The sequence below is a fragment of the Gracilinanus agilis genome, chromosome 2 (assembly GCF_016433145.1).
Source record: "Gracilinanus agilis isolate LMUSP501 chromosome 2, AgileGrace, whole genome shotgun sequence".
Lineage (NCBI taxonomy): Eukaryota > Metazoa > Chordata > Mammalia > Didelphimorphia > Didelphidae > Gracilinanus > Gracilinanus agilis.
In genome coordinates this window covers 408,858,688-408,884,762 of record NC_058131.1, presented here as the reverse complement: position 1 = coordinate 408,884,762, position 26,075 = coordinate 408,858,688, and the positions used below count along the sequence as shown (strand labels likewise).

At 35.0% G+C, this 26,075-nt stretch overlaps 1 protein-coding gene across 1 annotated transcript in view; it reads left to right on the top strand.

The window, feature by feature from the left end:
• Window positions 1-26,075, top strand: part of ATG2B (autophagy related 2B) — a 132,580-nt gene that overhangs the window by 91,351 nt on the left and 15,154 nt on the right. The window contains exons 18-31 of the mRNA XM_044659899.1: window positions 284-441; window positions 1,692-1,864; window positions 3,022-3,172; window positions 5,175-5,371; window positions 7,741-7,821; window positions 10,218-10,324; window positions 10,468-10,560; window positions 12,595-12,665; window positions 13,052-13,128; window positions 13,390-13,560; window positions 19,612-19,753; window positions 21,149-21,354; window positions 23,023-23,249; window positions 25,237-25,345. Of these exons, the coding sequence (XP_044515834.1) occupies window positions 284-441; window positions 1,692-1,864; window positions 3,022-3,172; window positions 5,175-5,371; window positions 7,741-7,821; window positions 10,218-10,324; window positions 10,468-10,560; window positions 12,595-12,665; window positions 13,052-13,128; window positions 13,390-13,560; window positions 19,612-19,753; window positions 21,149-21,354; window positions 23,023-23,249; window positions 25,237-25,345 (1,963 nt within the window). The remainder of the gene's footprint in view (window positions 1-283; window positions 442-1,691; window positions 1,865-3,021; window positions 3,173-5,174; window positions 5,372-7,740; window positions 7,822-10,217; window positions 10,325-10,467; window positions 10,561-12,594; window positions 12,666-13,051; window positions 13,129-13,389; window positions 13,561-19,611; window positions 19,754-21,148; window positions 21,355-23,022; window positions 23,250-25,236; window positions 25,346-26,075) is intronic.

Genomic DNA, 26,075 nt, shown 5'->3' with positions numbered 1-26,075 from the left:
TGAAGATCTTAAGTAATGTCTTCTATTTTATCTCTTGATGTTCATAATCAAAAAAAGCATTTATTAAATGTTGATTTTGTCCTAAGCACTCTGCTAAGTACTCTAAATGCAAAAATGAAATAGTTCTTGCCTTCAAGAAACTTACATTCTTAATAAGCAAACAACTTGTTTGTCTCACTTTTTCTACTGACACATAAAACTTTATAAAGAAATGCATAATAAATGTTTTTAGGTTGAAAATAATGCTTTTTTAAAACTTTTTAAATAAGTTTTATCTTTATAGGATCAGTAATGATTTGCTACTCTGGGAACCAACAGCTCCTTCACCTGTGGAAACACTGGAAAATATTTCATATGGTATTGGGCTATCAGTAGCCAGTCAATTGATTAATACCTTCAACAAAGACAGTTTTAGTCAGTTTAAATCTACAGTTCACTACGGTAATGTACTTTAAAATGTTATTAAATTGAATCTGCATAATATGGTGCTGGCAACCCTAAAAAGTCATGAATAACTTACTTTTTAAGTATGAAATCTAAAGTCTTTTTTCCTTTGCTTTTTTTGTTTTAAAATGGACTTTAATTTTAATTTTAAATTTAGGGGGCAGTGGATTGAGAACCAGACCTAGAGATGGGGGGTCCTTGGTTCAAATCTGACCTCAGACACTTCCCAGCTCTGTGACCCTGGGCAAAGTCACTTGACCCCCATTGCCTACCCTTACTACACTTCTGCCTTGGAGCCAATATACAATATTGACTCCAAGATGGAAGGTAAGGGCTTTAAAAAAAAATAAATAAAATTAATTTTAAATTTAAATTATATTTTAAATTAAAATTAACTTAAAATTTTAATTTAATTTTAAACTGGACTTTAAATTTCTTCAGGGTAGAACTTCTTGTGAAGAACTTTCTCTATCAATGAAGAGAGTGACACCTTTCCATTACAATTTATATAATTTAGAGTTACTTGAAGGCCCTGAGTGGTTAAGTGACTACCAGTAGTCACACAATTTCTGTGAATCAGATGCAGGATATAAATGTAGGTCTTTCCAAGCCAAAACCCAATTGACTCATTCTGCTTTTCTTGATTATTAAAAAAAATTATTTGTAAAGGAGCTGTAGAAATATTTCTTGTTTATTTTCCTATAAGTTGTTTATTGAAAAGTTTAGCAGCTTAGTATACTGCTAGCTCATAGAAGATAAGCATTTATAGTGCTTTGGAGATCTTAAAGCATTGTATAAATACTGGTTATTATTAGATACTTTAAATAAATGCTTTCTTATTGATAAAAACATAGAGAATATTTGTATATTCAGTTTTTCAAGCATCTATGATTTCATTGGTATTAGTATTCTCCCCTCTATTCCATATTTTAACCCAGCAAGAGTTAGTGTGGGTAACAAGTTCATCATTCTGTGACTATCTTAGTGGCCCCCAGATACAGAAACCCAATGAATATACGCTTGCTGTTCCTTAGATGTCTAGGTACATATACATGGAGGCTTTTCATATTTGGTAGGAAACTGGAAGAGTTTGTCCTTTATTGCCATGCCATTCTTGAATCCATAGTGATTTCTATACCTTAATGAGGTGTTGGAAAAGTTTATTAGTGGAGAATATTGTTATTTTAATAGTTGTAAAATAAATTATTTAAATAAATTATCAGAATTTTTTGGTTAATTTCTTATAGATGATGAGAGTGGATCTGAGGAGGAGACTTTGCAGTATTTTTCTACAGTTGATCCAAACTATCGATCTCGTAGGAAGAAAAACCTTGAATCTCAGAACAAGAACTCCCAGAGTTTTCTCTCTGTTCTTTTGAATATCAATCATGGATTAGTAGCAGTATTCACAGATATCAAGGTAAAAATTCATAAATGAAAAGGACATGCCAAATTGATTCTACTCTTAATATGCTTAAGGTAATTAAGTTCTACAAATTCTTGTTTGGATCTTACTTTGTGCAAAGTACTATGAATAATGTATTTGGTAAGATAGCATTCATAAGTCTTTTTATGATTCAAGGTCGATAGGCATTCTGTAATGGTCACAAATGAGTTCAAATAAACATGTACTTAAAACAGCTAGAAAATAAACAAATTAGTATACTCAAAACAAAAGCAGAAGAATATTTGAAAATTATCTGAGAAATAGATTTAAATTAAAAGAAAGAGGAAAATGGCAAAACTAAGAACTGAGATTTTTGAAGAATAACAAAAAAAGTCACTAAACCATTATTTAACTGTAAATAGAGTTGTAAACTGTTGTGGTGAGAGAAGGGAGGAAGGAGGATGGGAGAAAGGAAGGGAACAGAAGGTAGGGAAGCTGTAGGAAGGGAATGAAAGTAGTCGGGATAGCCCCCAGCCTTAGTGGGAAATTGACCCAAGCCCTTTGGAGGGTAGGCTGAATCTTGAGGTAGAAAAAAGTCTGGCTAGTCTCTGGGGGTATTTAACAGGGTTTTATTTAGGTAATAAAGAAAGGTTAGGGAAAGCTAGGGAAATTAGGCTTGGAAGTGCTTCTCTGTCCTGCAGGGACGGGTGCTCTGGGGGAAAAAGACCCTCCTCAGTCTGGGGAAAAGGTGCTTCCCCAAAAAAGGTGCCAAACACCAGCTCTCTCTTCTTCTTATACTTTCCTCAGACACCTCTCACAAGGGAAGTGGGAGGTGTCTGAGGAAGTTATGACAGAGAGTCCTGGGAGATAGAGTCTTCCAGGTCTTAGAGCCATTTTAAAATGCACAAAACCAAAGGACGGCTATATAAACATGTTAAGTGCTTTTGCTTTCACATATTTGGATAATCACAGTAAGCTGTGTTAACTTCCTATAAAAGATGATGGTAGTATTTAGCAAATAATACAAATAGAAATTATATGTATAATTTTTTACTGTCACAGATGATATTTAATTTAATTTACCACTTACATGTGATATTTCAAATTTTCTTAATATTGCAAGTAATGTTATAAAATCTCTTTTCTTTAGCTAATTCCTAAACTTTGTGTTTTTCTGGTCTTCCTCTTAGCAAGAAGACAGAGAGATATTAGAAAATAAGCATGGTGAATTCTGGTTAGAGTTTAATAGTGCTTCATTATTCTTCGTGACAAAATATGAAGGTTTTGAAGATAAACACTACATCTGTCTTCATTCTGGCAGCTTCAGTTTATATCACCAAGGTAGGAAAAATATAAAATGTTTTATTAGTATTTATTGAGTTAAATTTTTTTTTCTTCAGTTTTTTAGGTAATCATTTTAGGACTTAACATAAAATGGTCTCTGATACAACAGACTCTTCAAAATTAGCATATTATAGAAGCTACTCTAATGATCATCAGTCCAACTCTCCATTTTAAATGTGAGGAAAGAGACCCAAAGTGATGAAATAACTTGCCCAATGTCACACAGGTAGTAAGTTGTACAACAGTGGTGTCCCAAACTGAAATTATCATGTTATTTAACTTGATGGCACTACCATTCTCTTAGTCATTCAATATCACAGTCAACTTGAACTCATCTTTTTTAATCCATTCTATTTTTACTAGATTCTGATGATTCTTCTTCATAGCATCTTTTTGTTTTCCCTCTTTTTTTGATTCACTTTTAGATCTCACTCGAAACCAGTATTACCTTTTGTCTGAACTATTGTGGTATATTGTCCTTCAAATTGGTCTCCTGCCTTCTACCCTCTCCTTAGTCCATCCAAGCTGCTAAAAGTGTCTTCCTAATACACCAGTGTGACTGTGGTACTCCCTTTCTGAAAAAACCTTCAGTAACACAGTAACAAAGGACAAAATATAAATCTCTTAGACTGGAACTTAAGATGGTTTTTGCCTCTCTTTGTAACTCATTTTACTTTATTATTTTTCATAAAGTTGCATTCTAGCCAAAGTACTACTAACTTTTCCCTTTATAGCCTCCGTAATGGTATTTTTGTACTATTTTATCGAAATACTTTCTATCAATTAGCCACTTAAATGTTTGCTGGAAGGCTGTTGTTCTTAAGGATATGCTCTTTTGTTATTAAGTTGCTCATAAAAAAACTTTACCTCTTAATTTATATCATTAAATTTTCTTGAATTTCAGAATGTTATATTTTGATTGTCTATTTGCCTTATCACAGGTTATCTCTAACCTAGTGAGACTATCTTACTTTAAATGTATTTATTAAATAATTTAAGAAGTGAGTCAGAGAAAGAAAAGGCACAGCCACATGTGACTGGTTGTTCCCTCCACAAGCCTCTTACCCCTAGCCAGTGTTTGCAGGCTTACACTGGCACCCTCCTACCCTTAGAAAGGCAGCTGTGTGGCCATACTATGTAAGCCAGTGATTACTAGTCACCTCTTCTCACCAAAGAGCCAAAGAGTCCTTTTTCCTTTCCCTAGTCCAATTTTATGTTCTTTGGGACATCACTTTTTTGAGTCCCTCTGATTTAGTGGACTCTGACCTCAATCTGGAGCAGAGGCTTGTTTTCTTGATGCCAGGAGTCATGTGGAACAAGAGGCAAATGTCTTCAAGATGCCAGGGAGCCCAGAAACCTTTGGTACTCACTTAGAATGCATTCAGGTCCCCCTTATCTTAAATAATTTGTTGACAGATAAAGCATCAGCCTTTGTTCTTAATTTAGTCAAAAGATGGGGTTGAATTGTAACTTAATTTGATCAGCAAGTGGGATATTTTCAAACTCAACATGCAACTTTAAAATCTAAGGTTGATTTTAGGGTTCTACGAGAAAGAAAAGGGATGAAGGCTAGTGTTAAATTCTCAATAAATATTTAAAGTAAATGATATATAATCTCAATGCATTCATAGTTATATTGTATTGAAATAGAAGTGAAGGAGCTTTTATTTTGCATAAAATATTTTAAGTCCTTTAATGAATGGAAAATATTTCACGTGCTTCTATATATTCATTCATATATTTATTTTGTATATGTAAGATATCTTCTTTTATTTGCTCATTATCTTTTTGGTAGGTTTCACTTTTTCTTGTGAAAATTTCTAGCAGTTTTGTTTGTTTTCAGTGTTTTTGCAGATATTTTTAAGAGATGACTTAGAAGCCAAATTCTCTTGTAATCAGTTCTTGTTATGTTCCTAAATCTCCTCAAGCTGAAATATTAATTGTTCTGCCTTTATTTAAAAAGTTTTATTAAATATTTTCACTTCTAATGTGGACATAGGCATGGTAGATGGAGTGATTCTTCCTTCTGAAATACGACTTCCTACAACAACTCGCCCACATTGGTTGGAACCCATAATTTATTCATCTGAAGAAGATGGTCTTAGTAGAACTTCAGATGGTGTTGGAGGAGACTGTTTAAGTATGTTATCTGTTGCTGTTAAAATCCAGTCTGATAAATCAGAGATGAATACAAAGGTACTTGTATTCAATATATTAATGTACATGAACATTTTTAGTCTTTACTCTTTAATAATCTCTAACCTATATGTTTACCCTCTCTGTAAAAAATTTTCATGAGAATTATCTGTATACAAATTAAAACATCTGCAGTATAAGGGACAAGCAAATTTTCTCAAATGAAAATCAAAATGTACTACCTTTTTGCCATTTCACACTTAAATTTAAATTTAGAACATACAAGACCATGGTGCTTGTTGTTTGCCCATTTGATTCAAGAGAACAAAATGCCACTTTATAGGCTCAAGATGTTTTCCATCCATATATCATAACTGTTTTAGATTCTTTGAATGAGATAACAGAAATAACCTGTTCAATTTGACCCTCTGATCATTACTTTCAGGCAAAGCAGAAAGCAGATGTATTCTTTTCTTTAAATTTATTTTATTTTTTATTTTAGGCAATGGGGGTCAAGTGACTTGCCCAGGGTCACACAGCAGGGAAGTGTCTAAGGTCAGACTTGAACCTAGGACCTCTCGTCTCTAGGCCTAGCTCTCAATCTATTGAGCTACCCAGCTGCCCCAAGCAGATGTATTCTTGCCAAAGATATTCACTACTTTCACCTTATGGCCCAACTTGATAAGAGATTATCATGAATGGTGTGAACTTCCATCTGTTCCTGTCCATAGATGACATTGCCTTAGAACAAACATTGTAGAATTTCCTTAGAGAATTGTAATTGTTCAAAATAGTTTAGCCTGATTATCCACACAGGGAAGACCATGTGGATGGAGAAAGTTGCAGGTTAAAACATGCATATTTATGGAAAATCTACAAAAGCTTGTCTAACAGTATGCAAATTTGGCACTGACAGTGCAGACGGATGTTAGGCCCAGAGTTGAAGATAGAAAAAGAACAAGCTAACATTTATATAGTGCTTACTATATTCCAGACACTGTGCTAAGTGCTTTACAATTATTCTTATTTAATTCTCACAACAATCCTGGGAAGTAGATGTTAGTATTATCTCCATATTACAGATGAGAAAATTGAGGTAGGCAGAAGTTAAATGGTTTGCGTAGGGTTACATAGCTAGTAAATGTCTGAGCTTGGATTTGAACTCGGCTTTTCCTGACTCTTGGTCCAGCATGTTATCCATTTTGCTACCTAGCTACATGATGTTCTAAGTGTTAAAATTAATGATTTGGCTACATATATGAAAATCATAAATCTTTTATTTACAAAAGAGGTGGAAAGAGTGAAAGTAGAGAAATACAAAAGGGTAGAGAATACATTAACATATCTAATTAAATATTGTTCCAGTGCTTGGTTCAGCCAGGACTTGTTAACCTTCAACCTGAATTAAACTATCTCCAAAAGACAGGAAGTGAAAACCAGCTATCCACTTACCTAAGTTCCCTTCAAGAGGCAGGTCAAGACAATGACTTGAGTTCAAGGTGACTGCTGAGGCCGACTTTCTTTGTGCTGACCTTCTTCTTGGAGTCAATTCTCTTCTTGGAGTCCATTCTCTCCTCAGAAATTCAGGGCCTTTTATAGTGACTTCTTGTCTCCTCTCTTCACAGGGGCCAATCACAGCTTCCAAATAGTCTTGCACTACCCAGGGGGCAATGTTTGTGGGAACTAGTTCCTACCTTCTGGAGGTGTGATTACTCATTGAAATGGTTCACAGTTTTGAGGGTGTGAATACATTTCTGACTGTTTGAGTTAGAAAAAAGGGTGGAGCTCTCCAAGTATCTTGCTGGCTTCTCACCTAGGACTAAGTTGGGTGTTGAATTCACTAAGTGCTTTGCTAGCTCCTCCACCTAGTTCAAACTTGTACTTAAGTTAGTGATGACCAAAGTCTTAGCTCCAACTGGGCAAAGAGAATAAAGGATTCCCTTTCACAAGTGTGAACTCAAAGAACCAAGAATTCCCTTTTACAGTGGCCAGTAGAGAGGAGAATGGTAGGTATGAACAGACTTTGGGGATAACTTTGAGGATAGACAGAGAAAAACAGAAATAAAATATATCGAGGAATCTCATGATACAGGGAAAAGATTGGCTTGTTACATATCAAAGTCAAATAATAGAGAATAGTCATAGTATTCCATTGGCACTCTGAAGATATCAAGAGGAATTTCAAGGAAGACTTTTAGAAGGTTAGGTGGGTCACCTGTTGAGTAGATATAGAAAAGAAACATCATACAGGTTAATCAGGCATGGATGGGGTTTAAGCCACATTGTTGCAAGGAACTTCAGGATCAGTGAGGTCACAGATCCATTTTTAATAGAATGGGAGCCAATTTTGTACTCTCAGAAAAAAGTTTGATTTAACTATAAAATTCTGGTAATAATTTTAACCCCTTTGAAATTTTTTTCCTCTGTAGGAATTTCTCATTGCTGTGGGACTCAAAGGAGCTACTCTTCAGCACAAAGTACTTCCTTCTGGACTTAGCTGGCATGAACAGGTTATGTTACTAAAAGTTATTCTATAATGTTTTAATTCATTTGATTTCTAAATTTCTTTGTTTTTCATCCTTTTATTATAATAATTCCAGTATCATTCTTTTGATTCCCATGGAATATTTCTGTATTATCACTGTATTTAAAAGACTTAAAAAGTTCTATATTATCTGTTACCTTCCTGATTTTTCTTCTAGGTTTATAAAATATGGTCTTGAATTTTTCCAAAGGTATTTGTGATATTAGTTAGCATTAATTTACATATGTTTAGAAATTAGACAGTTGTGTAGGGCAGTGGGTAGAATGTTGGGCCTTAACTTAAACCTGAGTTCAAATCTGGCCTCAGACACTAACTAGCTGTTTGACCTTGGGCAAGTCCATTTAATCTTATTTGCCTCAGTTCCTTATCTGTAAAATGAAGAAAATTGACAAACCACTCCAGTATCTTTACCAAGAAAACACCAAATGGGATCACTAAGAGTTGGATGTGACTGAAATGACTAAAAAACAACAACAAAAGAAATTAGATCGCAGTATCATACTATTTAGGAAAATTATATTTTCATGGTGTCAAAAGAATCATTTTTTGAGATAAAGATTATTTATGAAAATTTCTCTCTTCATATGAAAGTAAATAAAAATCATTAGGGGTTGATACTTCATTCTTTGAAGTAGACCTAGAAAACTGTCAGTGAGTGAAAAGCTGGTTTATTCTATTTGTTTTCTTACATCAGAATTTAACAATTCCTTAGTGTTATTTTTTATTAATTGTGATTAAAAGGAACTGTTTTTCAACAAGATTTGTGGATATGTTTGGGGCAGAAAGGCTAATTGACAATTTGATTATATAGGGTGATTATTTAGGTGATATATATGTATATATATGTGATTAAATTGGGTGAGTGGTGAAGAGAATCATCAAGGTGGAAGGGAAATTTCTAACTTCACTAGAAGTTAAAATATTTGAAATTAAAAAGAATATTTTATTACAGATTTGAAAAAATTCAATTCTGAAATTAACCTCAGCTTGAAGTGATTTTAGAAAACTAATAAGGAAAATATTTATTGAGGTAACTTGAAGTAGTTCTAAATATAATATAGAACAAAGTTAAGGTAAATAACATATGCTTCAAATTAAGTAATACTCAGGTTGAAATTATTTCACAGTAGATATTTTCCCAGGTAGTTGGCATCACAGCATATAAACAACATTCTTTTAAATTCAAATATATTTGGCTTTCTAATGATGCATACATTTAGAAATTCTATATATAAATAATAAAGTGTTGATGGAACTGTGAATTGATAAGCCATTTTGGTGAACAATCTGAAATTATGCTCAGAGAGTAATAAAACTGTATATGCAGGGGCAGCTGGGTAGCTCAGTGGATTGAGAGCCAGGCCTAGAGACAGGAGGTCCTAAGTTCAAAACCGGCCTCAGACACTTCTCAGCTGTGTGACCCCTGGGCAAGTCACTTGACCCCCATTGCCTACCCTTACCAATCTTCCACCTATAAGTCAATACACAGAAGTTAAGGGTTTAAAATTTAAAAAAAAACAAAACAAAACAAAAAAAAACCCAACTGTATATGCCCTTGGGCCCTGAGCAATACCACTGTTGGGTCTATTACTCAAGATGATCAGGTGAAAAAAGGAAAAAAAACCTGTATGTTCCAAGATATTTATAGCAGTTCTCTTTATAGTGACAAAGAACTAGAAATTGAGGGGATATCCATCAATTGGGGAATGGCTGATCAAATTGTGGCATACAGTTGTGATGGAATATTATTGCATTGTAAGAAATGTTAAGCAGGTTAATTAAAAAAAAACATGGAAAGAACTACCTGAGATTATGAAGAGTGAAATAAGTAGAACCAAGAGAACATTGTATACAGCTACAGAATTAATGTTTGAAGAATCATTTGTGAATGTCCATCTTTAGAGAAAGAATTGTTAAATAGAAACACGAAAGACATAGTTTTATTTATTTATTTTTTGTCACGTGATGTCTTCTCTAGGGTGGGAAAGGGAGGAGGAGGGGAGGGAAATAACTGAATTTTAATGTAACCTACAAACTAATTAAAAAAATTTTTAATTGCCCCTTAAAAATTCTTCTTTTTAGTAATATTTATCCTTGTGTAGTTCCCTGAGGTATATTGTGATACCTTTTATGACAAGATAATAGAATTTAAGAGCTAGAACAATCTTAAATTATCTCTCAAATCTCTTCATTTTTATAGATGAGAATTCTGAGTGAATAAAAGTGACTTGTTTAGGGTCAACAAACTTATCAATAGTAATACCTAGAATTTGGACTCCTCTTATTCTCTGGCAGGATATTACATGAAGAGGAACCTTTTTTTCTTCTAAAGCAGCATTTTTTGTATTTTTGTGATTATAGATTTTATATTTCATGAATATTTCTGATGAACCTGTTTTGGGATATAATCCTCCAGCTTCCTTTACCACCTTTCATGTTCATCTCTGGAGTTGTGCACTTGACTATAGGTATGTTACACATATGATATAAAATGTAAACCATTTCATTATGCTAATTATAAAGTTAATTAAGACAGATGGTTTAATTATTTTCAACAAGTCTTAAGAGAACTTTGCCATCTCTGTGATGCTTTGTTTCTTTTTTATCATAGGCCTCTTTATTTGCCAACAAGATCTCTTCTTACTGTGGAAACATTTAGTATTTCCAGTAGTGTTTCTTTGGATAAATCATCATCTACTCTAAGGTACCTGTATAATCTACCTATATATTTTTAATGTTTATTTTTTAAAACTACCTAAACATTTTTACTAAGTTTTATACTAGTAAAAGATATCTATTTTTAGGATAGTAATGATTATTAGTTAAAGAGCCAACTCATACCTTAAGAGTGTAAGTTGAAGAACAGGTTCCATTCTGCATTAGAAGAGGAGTTTACTTTTTGGGAGTTCTCTTGCCAGTGAAGTCACTGTTCTGCTTCAGATAACAAGTAGATCCATTGTTTAGTTCTTAACTTTTCCTATCCATTACCTTAAAGGGTGTTTTAGAGCAGTGATTCCCAAAGTGGGTGCTGCAGCAATCCAGGGGGGGTGGTGATGGCCACAGGTGCATTTGGGGGCAGTGAATAACTGTAAGGGGGCGGTGATAGTATGTGACATGGGGTGCTAAGTAATATTTTTTCTGGAAGTAGGCCAAAAAAGTTTGGGAACCACTGTTTTAGGGGAAAATTTAATTATTGAGATTTTTTTTTCTTTAAGGAATATGGTGATGTTTAAGAAAAATTCCCAGCTTTTGGAATACAACATAGCCATTTTCTATTTCACAAACCAAAAATGCCAAATGTTCTTAGCTTAATATATTATTTACACTTACCAATACGTTGATTTAACAGTTATTTATTCAGAGCTTACTATGTTTGTAGAACCAGAAGGTTTAGCTCAGGCATGATCCTACCTGAATTTCTGATTTAGTGGAGGGATATCAATAACAGAAACATTTAATATGATATATGATACATGCATTAGAAAATTAATAAAATCCTAGGGGTCCAGGAAGGGCTTTCATGAAGAAGAAAGTAGTATTCGAATTGAATTTTAAAGAATGAGTAGTGATTCAGCATGCATGGTGGGGAAAGGAGACTTTTTCTTTTTAAATCCTTACTTTCTGCCTTAGAATCAATACTCATTATCATTTTTAAGGCAGGCCTAGGAGTTAAATGACTGGTCCATTGTCACACAACTAGGTTGTGTCTGAGATCAGATTTGAGCTCTGGGGACCTCCCATCTCCAGGCCTAGCACTTTATTCACTGAGCTCCTTAATTGCTCCTTGAGGCTATTCTAAGCATAAGGAATAGTATAAGAAAGAACATGGGACCTGGATTGTCCTGGGTGTCTTTAGGATTTAGAGAGTTATTAATAAGTAGGGAGGTACCAGACTGTGGGGTACCTTGGATTCCAGACAAAATATTTTCAACTTTGTAAGCTTATAAGAGTAAATCATCAGAGTCTTTTGGAGTAGAGGAATGACACTGTTAGCACTTCTCTTCATCTCTAAACTGTCCTCTGCTCTCTCTTTTCTTCCAGTATTTGTCAGTAAATCAAGTCAATAAGCATTTATTAAGTACTTTGTGCCAGGCATAGGATACAACAGAAACAAAAAGAAAAGGCAGTGCCAATCTTTTTTTTTTTTTTAAACCCTTACCTTCCGTCTTGGAGTCAATACTGTGTATTGGCTCTAAGGCATAAGAGTGGTAAGGGTAGGCAATGGGGGTCAAGTGACTTGCCCAGGTTCACACAGCTGGGAAGTGTCTGAGGCCAGATTTGAACCCAGGACCTCCTGTCTCTAGGCCTGGCTCTCAATCCACTGAGCTACCCAGCTGCCCCCAGCAGTACCAATCTTGAAGGAGCTGACAGTCTTATTAACAGGGTAAAACAATCTATCAAGAAGGGAACTGGAAAGTGGAAGGACTAGAGAAAGAGAAATTATTTATATGGGGAGTGGGGATGGTAGTGAAATTATAATTCTGATTCAGACAAATAATGGTTTTGTGACCCTGGGCAAATGACTTTAATTCTCTCATTCTTAGTTTCCTTGTCTGTAAAATGGAATAACAACTTCTTAAGGGTCTTATGAAAATCAATGATATTTCATATGTAAAGTACTTTGTAAACCATAAAACCACTATATAAATGGTAGCCATAATAATATTAACAATTATTATTACATCACTTTTTTGGCTTTCATTACAAACTGATTTTTGGAAATGTATTCTTTCTACAGAATTATCTTGGATGAGGCTGCTTTACATTTGTCTGATAAATGTAATACTGTGGCTGTAAACTTGAATAGAGGTAAGACATCATTAATTTAAAACTATAGTAGGTATATACTATTAGTTGTAGAAGCTTAGTTATCTCTTGACAATTGATTTGAACAACAGATACTTAAAAAAACACTTTGGAGATTTGATCTACTTATAATTTCAGTGAGAAGGCATTCAAATTGAAAGAGGTCATGTCATGCTATTTATATGCTAAACATATAAAGTATTTTACCTTTAAAAATATGATGTGTGGTGAGTATTTTATGGTCAGAAACTGTAATTCCTTTACATGACCTAAATCTTTATTGTTTATCCCTTACATGAAACTGACAAATATTGATAGTATTAAAAAGAAGCCTTTTTACCAAAGCTCCATTCTGTATTATGGTTGTTAACTTTTTTTTGAAATTTTAGATTACGTCCGTGTAATGGATATGGGCCTTTTGGAATTAACTATCACAGCAGTGAAGTCTGATTCTGATGGGGAGCAAGTAAGTTACTAAAATAGATGAAATAAATGAAAAAAAATTTTAAAGCTAATATTATCTTTGGGAATTGTTTTGTGACTTGTTTAATGTGGGTAAAAAGAAATGAATATTTCAGTGATTTCTAAATTAGAAATTATCATAATTTTTCAATATTGTTATATGGCAGATTATTACTTTAAATGCTATTTAATATAAATATATGCCAGAACGTTTTCTTTTGCTGTTGCCTGATATATGCCATTCTTTTCTTTCACTATTCTTCAGAATCAACCTCGCTTTGAGCTGCATTGTTCTAGTGATATTATTCACATCAGAACGTGTTCTGACTCTTGTGCTGCCCTCATGAATCTCATACAGTATATTGCAAGTTATGGTGATTTACATGCACCCAACAAAACAGAAGTTAAGCCTGCAACTATCCAAAGGAAAGCAAAGGTACACAATGGAAAAGTGTCATCCAGTTTTCTTCTGTTTAGTGATGTGAAGTAGATTGTTTTGTTGAGTCATAGGTATGAAGGATGCTTGAAGAAGGGGCCATGTACTTGTGAGAAGTACATATAACCCTAAGTGTTGGACATGCCTCATTTGAGGTGGTTTTTCCTCATTGTTAACTTTTAGTATTTTCAATTTTAAAGTGCACTTCTTTATATGTTCTTAGTGATGACTACAAAAAACTCCTCATCTGATTGTGAGGTTTGTGAAAGTGCTTTGAAATGTATGAAGGGCAGACAAATTCCAAGTTACATTTTGTTTTTGTTACTCAACTTCTTAATCTTAATGATAGTCTACTTAATTTAGACTTTCCTCTTATTAAATTTTTTTCTAATTTCCTAGTATCTCACCAGCATTGAATTTTATAGTTTCTACATTCCATACTCCTTTCTATTCAAAATTCTTTATTTTTTTAACTACTAGGTTATGCTCCTCATTTATGTCTGCATTACTGCCCACTGTAGCTTCATTGTTCTTTTCTATTTTGCTTTGTGAACATTTCTAAAGTTTCCCATTAAATTTTTATCTTTTGAGATGCTACCTTCTTGGAATTTAACAATTTGGTTTTCTTCTTTCCTTTTTTTATTAGATTGGCCAGTACTTTGTCTATTTTATCTGTTTTTTTCAAAATACCAGCTTCTAGTCTTATTTATTAATTCAATAGTTCTTTTACTTTCGATTTTATTAATTTCTCCCTTGACTTTTAGTGTTTCTAATTTAGTTTTCTTCTGGGGATTTTTAATTTTCTCACTTTCTAGTTTTTTAAGTTGCATGTCCAATTCATTAATCTTCACCGTCCCTAATTTGTTAATATATGCACTCAAGGATATAAATTTCCCCCTGAGTACTGCCTTAGCTGCATCCCACAGAGTTTGGTAGGATGTCTCATCATTGTCATTCTCTTCAATGAAATTGTTGATTGTTTCTATGATTTCTTCTTTAACTAACTGGTTTTGGAGAATCAAATTATTTAATTTCCATTTAGTTTTTGATTTGCCTGTCCAGGTGCCCTTACTAATTAATATTTTTATTGCATTATGATCTGAGGTGGTTACATTTATTATTTCTGCTCTTTTGCATTCGATTGCAATGTTTCTATGCCCTATTACGTGGTCAGTATTTGTGAATGTACCATGTGCAGTTGAAAAGAAGGTGAATTCCTTTTTGTCCCTATTTACTTTTCTCCACATATCTTTTTAATCTTATTTTTCTAGGATTTCATTCACCTCTTATCACTTTCTTATATATTTTTTGGTTTGATTTATCTAGATCTGAAAGAGGAATATTTAGATCTCTCACTAGTATGGTTTTACTACCTATTTCCTTCTTGAGCTCTGCCAGTTTCTCCTTTAGGAATTTGGATGCTATGCCATTTGGTGCATACATATTGAGCACTGTTATTTCCTCATTGTCTATACTGCCTTTTATTAGGATGTAATTACCTTCCCTGTCTTTTTTTTTTTTTTAAACCCTTAACTTCTGTGTATTGACTTATAGGTGGAAGATTGGTAAGGGTAGGCAATGGGGGTCAAGTGACTTGCCCAGGGTCACACAGCTGGGAAGTGTCTGAGGCCGGATTTGAACCTAGGACCTCCCGTCTCTAGGCCTGGCTCTCAATCCACTGAGCTACCCAGCTGCCCCTTCCCTGTCTTTTTTAATCATATCTATTTTTACTTTGGCATTGTCAGAAGTAATGATCGCTACTCTTCCCTTCTTTTTCTCATTTGAAGCCCAAAAGATTTTACTCCAGCCCTTTATCTTAAACCTGTGTATGTCCACTCACCTCATAAGTATTTCTTTTAGACAACATATGCTAGGATTTTTGATTTTGAATCCACTCTATTTTGCTTCTTACACTATTTCCTTTTAAACCAGTGGTTTGTTTTAAACCAGTAACACTTGTCCCCTCCCTTGATTTACTTCCCTTTCCACCCCCTCCCTTATTATTCGTCTCTTTTTATTTTTAAGGCCTAATGAATTCCCTCCCCCTTCTCCTACCCGCTCTCCTGCTCCCCTTGGTTTATCCCTTCTGACTTTCTCAGTAGGGTTAAATAGAGTTCTATATCCCAATGGATATAGCTACTCTTCCCTCTCAGCGTTAATTCCACTGAGAGTAAGGTTTAAATATTACCTCTTAATATGCTCTCTTCCTCTCCTTCTTATAATAGTATTCATCCCCTCCCCTTCCCATGTCCTCTTTTCGTGTAATAGATTATCCTATTTTTCTTATTCATTCAAGTTTCTCTTGGTGCCATCTACTATTCACCCCCCTCTTTCCCACCCATCCCCATATCATCTTGGACTATTTAGTACTCCAACCTCTCCCTATGAATAATTCTTCTAATTACTATAATAGTGAATACTATAATAGGGAATAGAATTCACTACAGAGAATTACACGTAACATTTCTCCACATAAGAATACAAATAGTTAGATCTTATTGAAGCCCTTAAAGAGGCAAATTTAAAAATAAGAGTTTTCTTTCTTTCCCCTCTCTTTCTTATTTAACTGTTCATATTTCTCTTGGTTTTTGTGGTTGGATATCAAACTTTCCATTTAGTCTTGGTCTTTTCTGTGCAAATATTTGGAAATCTTCTTTCTTGTTCAATGCCCAGGAAGTACAGGCCCCAGGAAGTATATAGTGAGTTTTGATGGATAGATGATCCTTGGTTGTAGACCCAGTTCTCTTGCCTTTCTGTATGTCATATTCCAAGCCTTGTGGTCTTGTAGTGTGGAGGCTGCCAGATCCTGTATGATCCTGATTGGTGCTCCTTGATATCTGAATTATCTCCTTCTGGCTTCTTGTAAAATTTTTTCTTTTACTTGGAAGCTTTTGAATTTGGCTATTATATTCCTGGGGGTTGTCTTTTCAAGGTTAAGTGTAGAGGGTGATCTATGGATCCTTTCAATGTCTATATTGCCCTCTTGTAGAACTTCAGGGCAGATTTGCTGAATAATTTCTTTTAGTATGAAGTCAAAATTTCTATTAATTTCTGCTTTTTCAGGAAGACCAATGATTTTCAAATTGTCTCTTCTTGATCTGTCAGTTTCTTAGTGAGGTATTTCATGTTTCCTTCTATTTTATGAGTCTTTTGACTTTGCTTTATTTTTTCTTGCTTTCTTTAGAGATCATTGGCTTCTACTTGCCAATTCTGTTCTTTAGAGACTGGTTTTCTGTTATAATCTTATGATTTTCTTTTTTGGTTTGGGCCATTCTATTTTCCAGCTGTTTAATTTTGGTTTCCAATTGGGAGTTTCTATCTTTTAATCTGTTAATTTCCTTTTGAGCTATTTTCTACTTCTCTCACCAGATCTCTTCCATATTTCTCTTGATCTCAGATTTGAACTCTTCAAGAGCTTGTGACCAATTTTCACTTTTCTGGGAAGGTTTGGATATGATTACTTGTTTGTTCTCCGCTGCTGTTTGCTCTGTTGTCTGGATTTTTTCTGTGTAAAAGTTGTTGAGTGTTAAAGAGTTCTTCTTGTTGATCTTTCTCTTTTGGGGTTCTTGTGACTGGTTTGCCATTGTGAGCCGTGTGCCCTCTCAGGTTTATCCTCATGCCCAGGGTCTGTTTGTGCTCTTTAGGCTCCTGAGGTCTCAGGCCTAGTTGTTCTCAGGGTCAAGCCTCCTGTTGGTGCCCTTGCTTGTTCCTCTGCCCTAAGCTCCTTTAATAGTCTCAGGGAGCTGCTTCCACAGTCATGTACCCCTCTCCACTGGGTCCCCATCCAAGGTCCATGCCTACACTCAGGTTCCACATCTTCCCCTGTGTCTGAGCCTGTGTTCAAAGTCTGTGCGTTCTTTAGCCTCTTGAGGTCTTAGGTCTTGCTTCTCTCAGGAACAGGCCCTGGTGATCCCAAGTAGCTGCCAATAACTTAATGGATGCTCCAGACCTGCTCTAACTCTTGTGCGCTGGCTTTGGCCCTGTAGGTGGTGTGGTAGGGGAGGGGGTTGCTCTCCTCGCATTTTAGTCAGAGCCGTTTCACTCCCTTATAGCATGGAAATGCCCTGATCCTATGTACCTTCAATGCTGCGCCATGTTGTGGGGTCCCTTCGTTTGTCAGGATTTGTTTTTATGTCCTTTTGAGGAGTCCTATATGTGTGGGTTAGGAGAGGTTAAGCAGCTGCTTTTTACTCTGTCTCCATCTTAACTCGGATTCTTCTTTCCTTTAGACTCTGAACTTCGTGATTGCAGAGATTGTCTTTTGCCTTTCTTTGTGTCCCCATTGCTTTGCACAAGGCCTAGCTTATAGTAGACACTAATTGACTGACAATCTGGGTTGTCTTTGATAAAGGGAACTTTCTGTACATAGTCTAGGCATACCTTCTTAACCTATATGATTCTTGTCACTACTCTTATAAATTCTTCCTAGAGAATCTACCTAATGTTCTAAGAGACCTTCTGCTTTTGATTGCTAGTGTAGTGATCATATTCCATTCTCTTATTGTTTTCCATCTTATTGTTTATCACTTGTAATCTCTTACTTGCCCTTTCTATCTAACTGGTTCACCGTTTCTGATAATTTCTTTGATATTTTGTTCTGTTTCTTGTATACAAATCTTTGGTAGTTAGGTCATTTAGATCCGTCATGTATTTCACCTTTTTTTTTTAAACCCTTACCTTCTGTCTTGGAATCAATACTGGGTATTGGTTCCAAAGCAGAAGAGTGGAAAGGGCCAGGCATGGGGGGTTAAGTGCTTTGCCCAGGGTCACACAGCTAGGAAGTGGCTGAGGTCAGATTTGAACCTAGGACCTCCTGTCTAGGCCTGGCTCTCAATCCACTGAGCCACCCACCTGCCCCCTCATTTCACCATTTTTGTCAGCAAAACCTACAGTGTTAATAATACTCCAGAGATTATGTTGATAATTTATCATCCCCATGAGTATATTAGTGTTAACAAGTTGATGTTTTATATAAAAGAGTAGGGGTGTCTAGGTGGCACAGTGTCTGTGTCTGCAGTGCAGGTCTAAAGTCAGGAAGACTCGTCTTCCTGAGTTCAGTTCTAGTCTCAGAATCTAAAGCTCTAAAACCTCTAAATTACCTATGGCAAACAACATAACCCTGTTAGCTTTAGTTTCCTCATCTCTAAAATTACCTAAATATGGAAATGGGAAACAAACCTTGCATCTTTTCTGAGAAAACCCCAAATTGGGGTCATAGTTGGACATAACGGAAATGATTGGATAACTACAATGAAAGAGTATCTTGGGATTTTGCAAGTAGTTTTTAATTTCCCAAATGTAGCCCAAGTCTTCTGATTCTGAATCTAGTATTCTTTCTATTATACTATAATGCATGTATAAACTTTTCTTATTGCCTCTATCTGCTGCTTCCTTAGAGAAACATGGATCTATGTCCTTTTCTGGTTTTGGTCTCCTGTTAATGTTTGGAAATCTCTACTTCTGTTGATTTTACATTTTAGCTGCTCTTCATGCTTTTTAATCTCTCTTCATGCTCATCTGTAGATTTTGTTCTTTCTCCTTGCATTCCAGTTTACTGGCTGTATCATTAGATTCAAAATACTCTAAATATTTACATTTTTACCACTCAACCCCTGGATAAGAGACTTTTACCAGTTACCATCTTTTATCTCTTCACTTCCCAAATCTCCCTTTTTAATTCTGAAATCCTTGTTTTTGCTACATCAGTGATTAAAACTGGACTTCATAATTGTTAGCAGTGTTTTTTTTTCAGTTTTTTTAGGGTATCAATTGTTTAATTCATGAATTATTAGAAATGAGTTTTAGATATCAGGATTTATAATTCTTGGGACATTCTTCATCACATTCTGAAAGCCCCAGAAAGATAGCAGATGTCTTACAGACAAACAGGGAGTCCCTAATCACTTCTACTTAGTGTCTTCTTTCTCACTTGGATGTTCTGTAAAACTGCTATACAAGAAGTCTGAAAAAGTACTTTTGTATTTGTGTACATAATTGAGGAGGGCTTTTTGTGAGCTTAATTTAAATTTTTGTTGTTGTTGTTCTATATAGGTGGATACCACTAGCTGGCCATCTTCACAAGGTCCAGTACTTCCTGAAGCCGATCAACAAATCTTGAGAGATTTGATGAGTGATGCCATGGAGGAAATTGATACACAGCAAGCTGCTTCTCCCATAAAACCACAGTCCAATGGTAAGACAGAGAATTTCTCTTTGACAGTACTGTTGTAATTTGGTCCTATGTTATCACATATTACAATTTTTAAAATCCAACTTATTTCTGAGTCAGAATTAAAAAATTTTTCAGCATTTGATTATCCAGCATTGCACCAAGTCTTACTTATCGATTCTCTAATGGGTGCTTAAATTCCTGGGAAATAGAGAAAGAAATACGTGATATGACCATTGTCCTCAGAAAACTCAAAGTAATGAGTGTGAAATTAAATTTAGGAACTAGACTCATACACATGCATTGTGAGCTGAACAAGACAGTTTGCTGTTAAATACTAAAGTTTTTATTGTGTGGAAAAAGTTAAAAATTTATAGTCATAGTTTTCATGAAGATAGTGAGATCTGATCTGTGTCTTCAGTTATGGTTAACATTTAAATAGGCACCATGGCAGCACCAAATTAGTAAAACAGCATGAGGCAAGACTCAGAGTGAGAGTAAAATAATGTCATTTTAATTCATTTCAAACATTTAAATGTATATCATGTTAAAAATACTGTGGTGTAGGCAGGGAACATAAACATGGAAGGTAATTTGGAGCTTCTAGGCATGGACTTGTGCATGTACACAGTCACACAATTCCTCCTTCATTAAAAAAATGACAACTACATTATTTTTAATGAAGAATAATATTTCCAATAAAAATTACAAAATATAACTATAATGTATATGTCTTGTGCATACAGCAATTAAATTTTTAATTACGAATTATAATTTCATTACAAATTTTATGACAATTAAGAAAAAACAAGTCGAATAAAAATACAAAATAAAGGATAAACCTTACTCCAAACACCTAAAGTATAACAACATAGAGAATGTAATGTAATCTTCCATAAAACAAATCTTTTGGGAATATTCATCTTGTTTTGACTGTTGTGGTCAATTAACCTTTTTAAACTTCAAAACTTCCTACATTTTTTCCTAGCAAATTCATTGAATTTATCATTCTTTGAGATTAATTCAGTGGCTTTGAGTCGCAGAAAGCCATTTTATCATTTTATAAGATTTTATCAGCCAGTCTTTTGAAATTCGGATCTTGAATTTCACATATTCTTATTACTATTTTGTTTTATGAGCCTTTGTATAAGCCTTGGAGAGACTACATCATTGCCCCATCCTTAGCTAGTTAGTAACAGAGTTGGGACTAGAAATCAGGGCTTTTGACACTCAGGTGCTTTTTATTATACCAGACTGTCTCCCATAAAAAAAAAAGACAAATCAAACTATGAATATATAATACCCCAATGTTTACCTTTCAAAAACATAAATTTCTAAATTTTCAAGAATTTATTTATTGAAAATTTCCCTTCTAGGAGACTTACATATATTTCTTAACACAATTATCTTTTCATCTAGGTATTTTGGATGAAAAATTACAAACTCAGGAGCCATCGTCTTGCTCAGATCTATTTCTATTCCCAGATGAAAGTGGAAATATCTCGCAAGAACCTAGTCCCAGCTATGCCTCATGCACTCAACACTTGATTAATGATGCAATAATAGATGTACCTTCAGAAAATGATGATTTTTGCATTCTTTTTGCACCTAAAGTAGCCATTCATGTAAGAAATTATTAATATTATGATTTTAGAAATTTGTGATTTCACTGGAGTGGGTGCTTCCACTAATGCAGATCACTAAAGTAGGCAATCTTTTAGAGTTGTAATTGAAAATTTCCTGACCCTGTCACTAATTGGATGATGAACTCCTCTGACCTTAATTTGGACCTTGGATGACAGAACTCTCCTCTGTCATTTTGTCTGTATTCAAAGTTTTACCCTCTTGGTGAGACCTCCAGAGATTGTTTCAGGTTTACTCCCATATTATGATATGGTACTAAAGGAAAATGTTTGTGGAAGATTAAAATAATTGAGTTAAAAATAAGGGGTACAGAGTAGAGTGAAGGAGTTTACACATTTCTTTTATTTAAGATGCTATTAAAATATTGAGGAAGTCCATTCCCAATTTCTAAATTTGAATTTATGTTATTTACTTAAATGCTTATGACTTTTGTTTGTAGTTTTTACTTTTCTGAAATCTAATAATGTTTAATATTTTTATAATATTCTATGTTTTGCCATGCACAAATGCCTTGTGTGGTTCAGGCAAGCTATTGGAGATAGAATTTAGAGGCCAACTAGTGTAGCTTGTCTAGTACTTTGGTGAGGGGGAAATAACAATGTTTAGTAGCATGATTAATGACATCTTAAAAAAAATTTTGGAACATGTCTAACAATTACTCTCACTAAATTCTGAGTACCTAGTGTGTTAGAATATTTTACATACTTAGTTTGCTGCTCATTTTGCTTTTCTAATTGTAATTTTCAGGTTTAATCCTTTGACTTTATAGTCCATATCATAGAATCACAAAACCTGAATGATATCAGTGCTTCTGCATAAGTTCATAGAGGTTTGTAGGATCATAGAATTTAGATTAGGAACATTTGTGGATGAGTCTGGTCTACTCGTTTTTTACAGTTTCACTCTACTTCCCTTAGTCTTCAGTTTATAATGTAGTCATAAACATGTGTGCATGCACATGCACGCACACACATATACACATAGAAATTTTCATTTGTATTCTTTTCTGGCAGCTAGTGACACATTGGATAGTGCACTAGGCCTGGAGTCATGGAGTCCTGAGTTTAAATCTAACCTTAGGACACCGACTAACTGTGTGACCTGGACGAGTCTCTTAACCTATTTTTGACTCAGTTTCTTCATTTATAAAATTAGGATAATAATTGCACCTCAGGGGTGTTTTTAAGAATCAAATGAAATAATTTTTGCGAAAAGTGCTTAGCACAGTGCCTGATACATGCTAGGTGTTATATAAAGTGCTTATTCTTTTCTGAGTCTTTCCCTCCCCTTTATATTCTTGTAACAAAGATTTTAAAAGGAAGAAGAAAAGTATTAGTTCATCAAAACCAACTGACATATTGCTTGTCATAATTTTTAATAATATTTCATATGTGCCCAACGATAAATGTTTTACAAAAGTCAAATGAGGCTGAGTAATAAATTTTTTTGGGGGGGGAAATGATTTAAATACGTTTAAAAATATTTATATAGAGAACCATATCCAAGAAAAGTACAGAAAAAAGATCTTTCCTTTTTCAATTTTGAACTTAAGAAAGTAGTGTAATAAGGGGAATTAAGGCAGGAAATAATGATTATGTGAGAGAGCATTCTTATAGTGAGTATAATTGAGATTTTTTTTTCCTCTTTAGGAGAAGGAAGAAGAACCAGTAGTGAAAACAATGGTTGACGATGGTATTGTAATAATAGAGAATCATTTTAGTTTGCCTATTAAAAAAACAGATACTAGCAAAGCACCATTACACTTTCCTATTCCCATAATACGATATGTTGTTAAGGAAGTCTCTCTTGTTTGGCATCTTTATGGAGGAAAGGATTTTGGAATGATGCTTCCTACATCTCCAGCTAAAAGTTATGTGTAAGTCAGTTTCTCTGTGTTCTCCCTCCCTCCTCCCTCTTTTTACCCCCTACCCCTACCCCAGGTAGCTCTGTTAATTTAATAGAGAAAATAAGAATATTGTGAAATGGTCTTACTAGGTTTTCTCCCCCCCCCCACTTCATATTTCTTCCCATTTTATAATGATTAGTAATGTAGTTCTTAAAGGTTTTATGATTTTAATCTTGTTCTTATGTAAAGTTTATATGTGTTCTTTTGGATTTAAATAATTTATATCAACATAATGTAGGACTTAAATGCAGAAATATTTCAGCTACAGTTGGAGAGGTGGGGGGTCCCATAACAAAGTGAGAGATTAGATGATACCACTTGGTGAGAACCCTTGCTTGGTATTCTACCTTAAAAAGGAGTGGTAAGGAACTGTAAGTATTGACTTTATTTATAGCATTGGAAGACTTCTCATCTTTGGAACTAGATTACTACTATATCTGGCAGAGCTAGACTGTCAGGCAGAGTATGGTCAGCTTTTGATAGAGAAAAGTATGAATGATCTGTGGTCTTATCATAGAATCCTGGGGCCTTACATTGGTATTGAATTATTTGTGGGTTTCATCTGGCTTGATTAGACTCAGAGGTGGGGTTTGCCTCATGTCTGTGGAAGTCTCCCATCACTCATCCCTCTGCTCTGCAGCCCAATGGGAGTGCTTCCTCCCTTCCCTGTCTTGTGTAAAGGAATGGCTTATATGCACCACGAGGGTGCAGTTTGGGTACTTGGTCTCTAAAAAGATCATCATTGCTCTAGAGCAGTGGTTCCCAAACTTTTTTGGCCTACCACTCCCTTTACAGAAAAAATATTACTTAGTGCCCCCTGTCACATACTATCACTGCCCCCTTACAGTTATTCACCGCCCCCAAATGCACCTGTGGCCATCACCGCTTCTCTGGATCACTGCAGCACCCACCAGGGGGCGGTGGCACCCACTTTGGGAATCACTGTTCTAGAGCAGTCTCCCAAATAAGATATACCTAACACAAAGGATTTTTAGAGTCAAACTATTTCAGCCTCTTATGCATAGAGTGGTAAAACATTTTCCAAGCTCATCCAATTATTTTTTTTAAACATTTTTTTTTTAAACCCTTGTACTTCGGTGTATTGTCTCATAGGTGGAAGAGTGGTAAGGGTGGGCAATGGAGGTCAAGTGACTTGCCCAGGGTCACACAGCTGGGAAGTGGCTGAGGCCGGGTTTGAACCTAGGACCTCCCGTCTCTAGGCCTGACTCTCACTCCACTGAGCTACCCAGCTGCCCCAAGGTCATCCAATTATAAGTAAGGACTATCTTTTAAATTTGTTTTAACTGAAAATTCTGAAAATTCACTATTACCTTCTGATAGCCTTATATTTGGCACAAAGTAAACCTTCATCTAAATAAGAAGAGTTGTAGTATAATCAGAATGAATATCTTAGTCTAAGAATAGGATAATGGACTTATGCTATATATTTAGTAGACATCACTGAAAAAGTTATACTAATGTTCCTTTGTACTTTTCAACATTTATCATGTTGAAGTTTAATAGTAAAATGCTTAGTTAATGTATATCAAGCATAAAACTTAGGATAGTGCTTTAGATTATGTTAAGTATACCATCTTCTTCTATGTAATTATACATGTATTTTGGAAAGGGTAAGGGGTATTATTCTGTCATCTGACTGATTTGCCTTTTTTTTTTTTAAACCCTTGTACTTCGGTGTATTGTCTCATAGGTGGAAGATTGGTAAGGGTGGGCAATGGGGGTCAAGTGACTTGCCCAGGGTCACACAGCTGGGAAGTGGCTGAGGCCGGGTTTGAACCTAGGACCTCCTGTCTCTAGGCCTGACTCTCACTCCACTGAGCTACCCAGCTGCCCCCGCCTTTTTTTTTAAAAACTATTTCTCTGGTAACATTAATTGACTTTCATGGAATATTGCTTTCAATAAGATATATATATATATATTTTGGTTTTCTTGTAGTAGTCCACACAGTTCTCCTTCTCACACACCCACAAGACATGGACGTAGTACAGCATGTGGAGGAAAAGGAAGGAATTTTGACTTTTTAATGGAAATACAGTTGAGCAAGGTAAGACATTTTGAAAGACATCTTTGAATAGAAACTTTATTTGTTCATGTCTGTTTAGTTGAACCTTATTATCCCTCATAACTAAAGGATAAACCTGTTATGCTTGTTAGTGGTATACTGCCTTCTCCTGTGAACAGGTAGAATTGGCCCAAAGCCAGGAATTTTAGTAGTTGTGATATCCCTTGGTGTCCAACATTGAGAACATGTAGCCAAGCCAAGAAGAATTCACACCCAGGTCTTCTGATGTTTCACTAAGTACTGCCTTCCTGCTGTCCTACCAGTAGAACTTAAGCAATTTGAGGGCAGTGACTCTCTTTTGTTCTTTTATCTTATTATCACTAGTGCCTAGAATAGTGTATTGTACATAGTAGGCACTTAATAAATGTTTATTGGAATGAATTAGATTAGATTCAGTTCAGTGGATCTTTTTAACTCTATATGGGTATTCCCTTCCTTGTTTGTTTTTTATTTAATTTAGTTTAATTAATTTAATTTAATTTAATTTAATTTTTTTAAACCTTTACCTTCTGTCTCAGAGTCAATACTATGTATTGGCTTCAAGGCAGAAGAGTGGTAAGGGTAGGCAAGGGGAGTCAAGTGACCTACCCAGGGTCACACAGCTGAGAAGTGTCTGAGGTCACCTAGGACCTCCTGTCTCTAGGCCTGGCTCTCAATCCACTTAGCTACCCAGCTGCCCCCTTCCTTCCTTGTTGAAGCTAAAACTCATTTA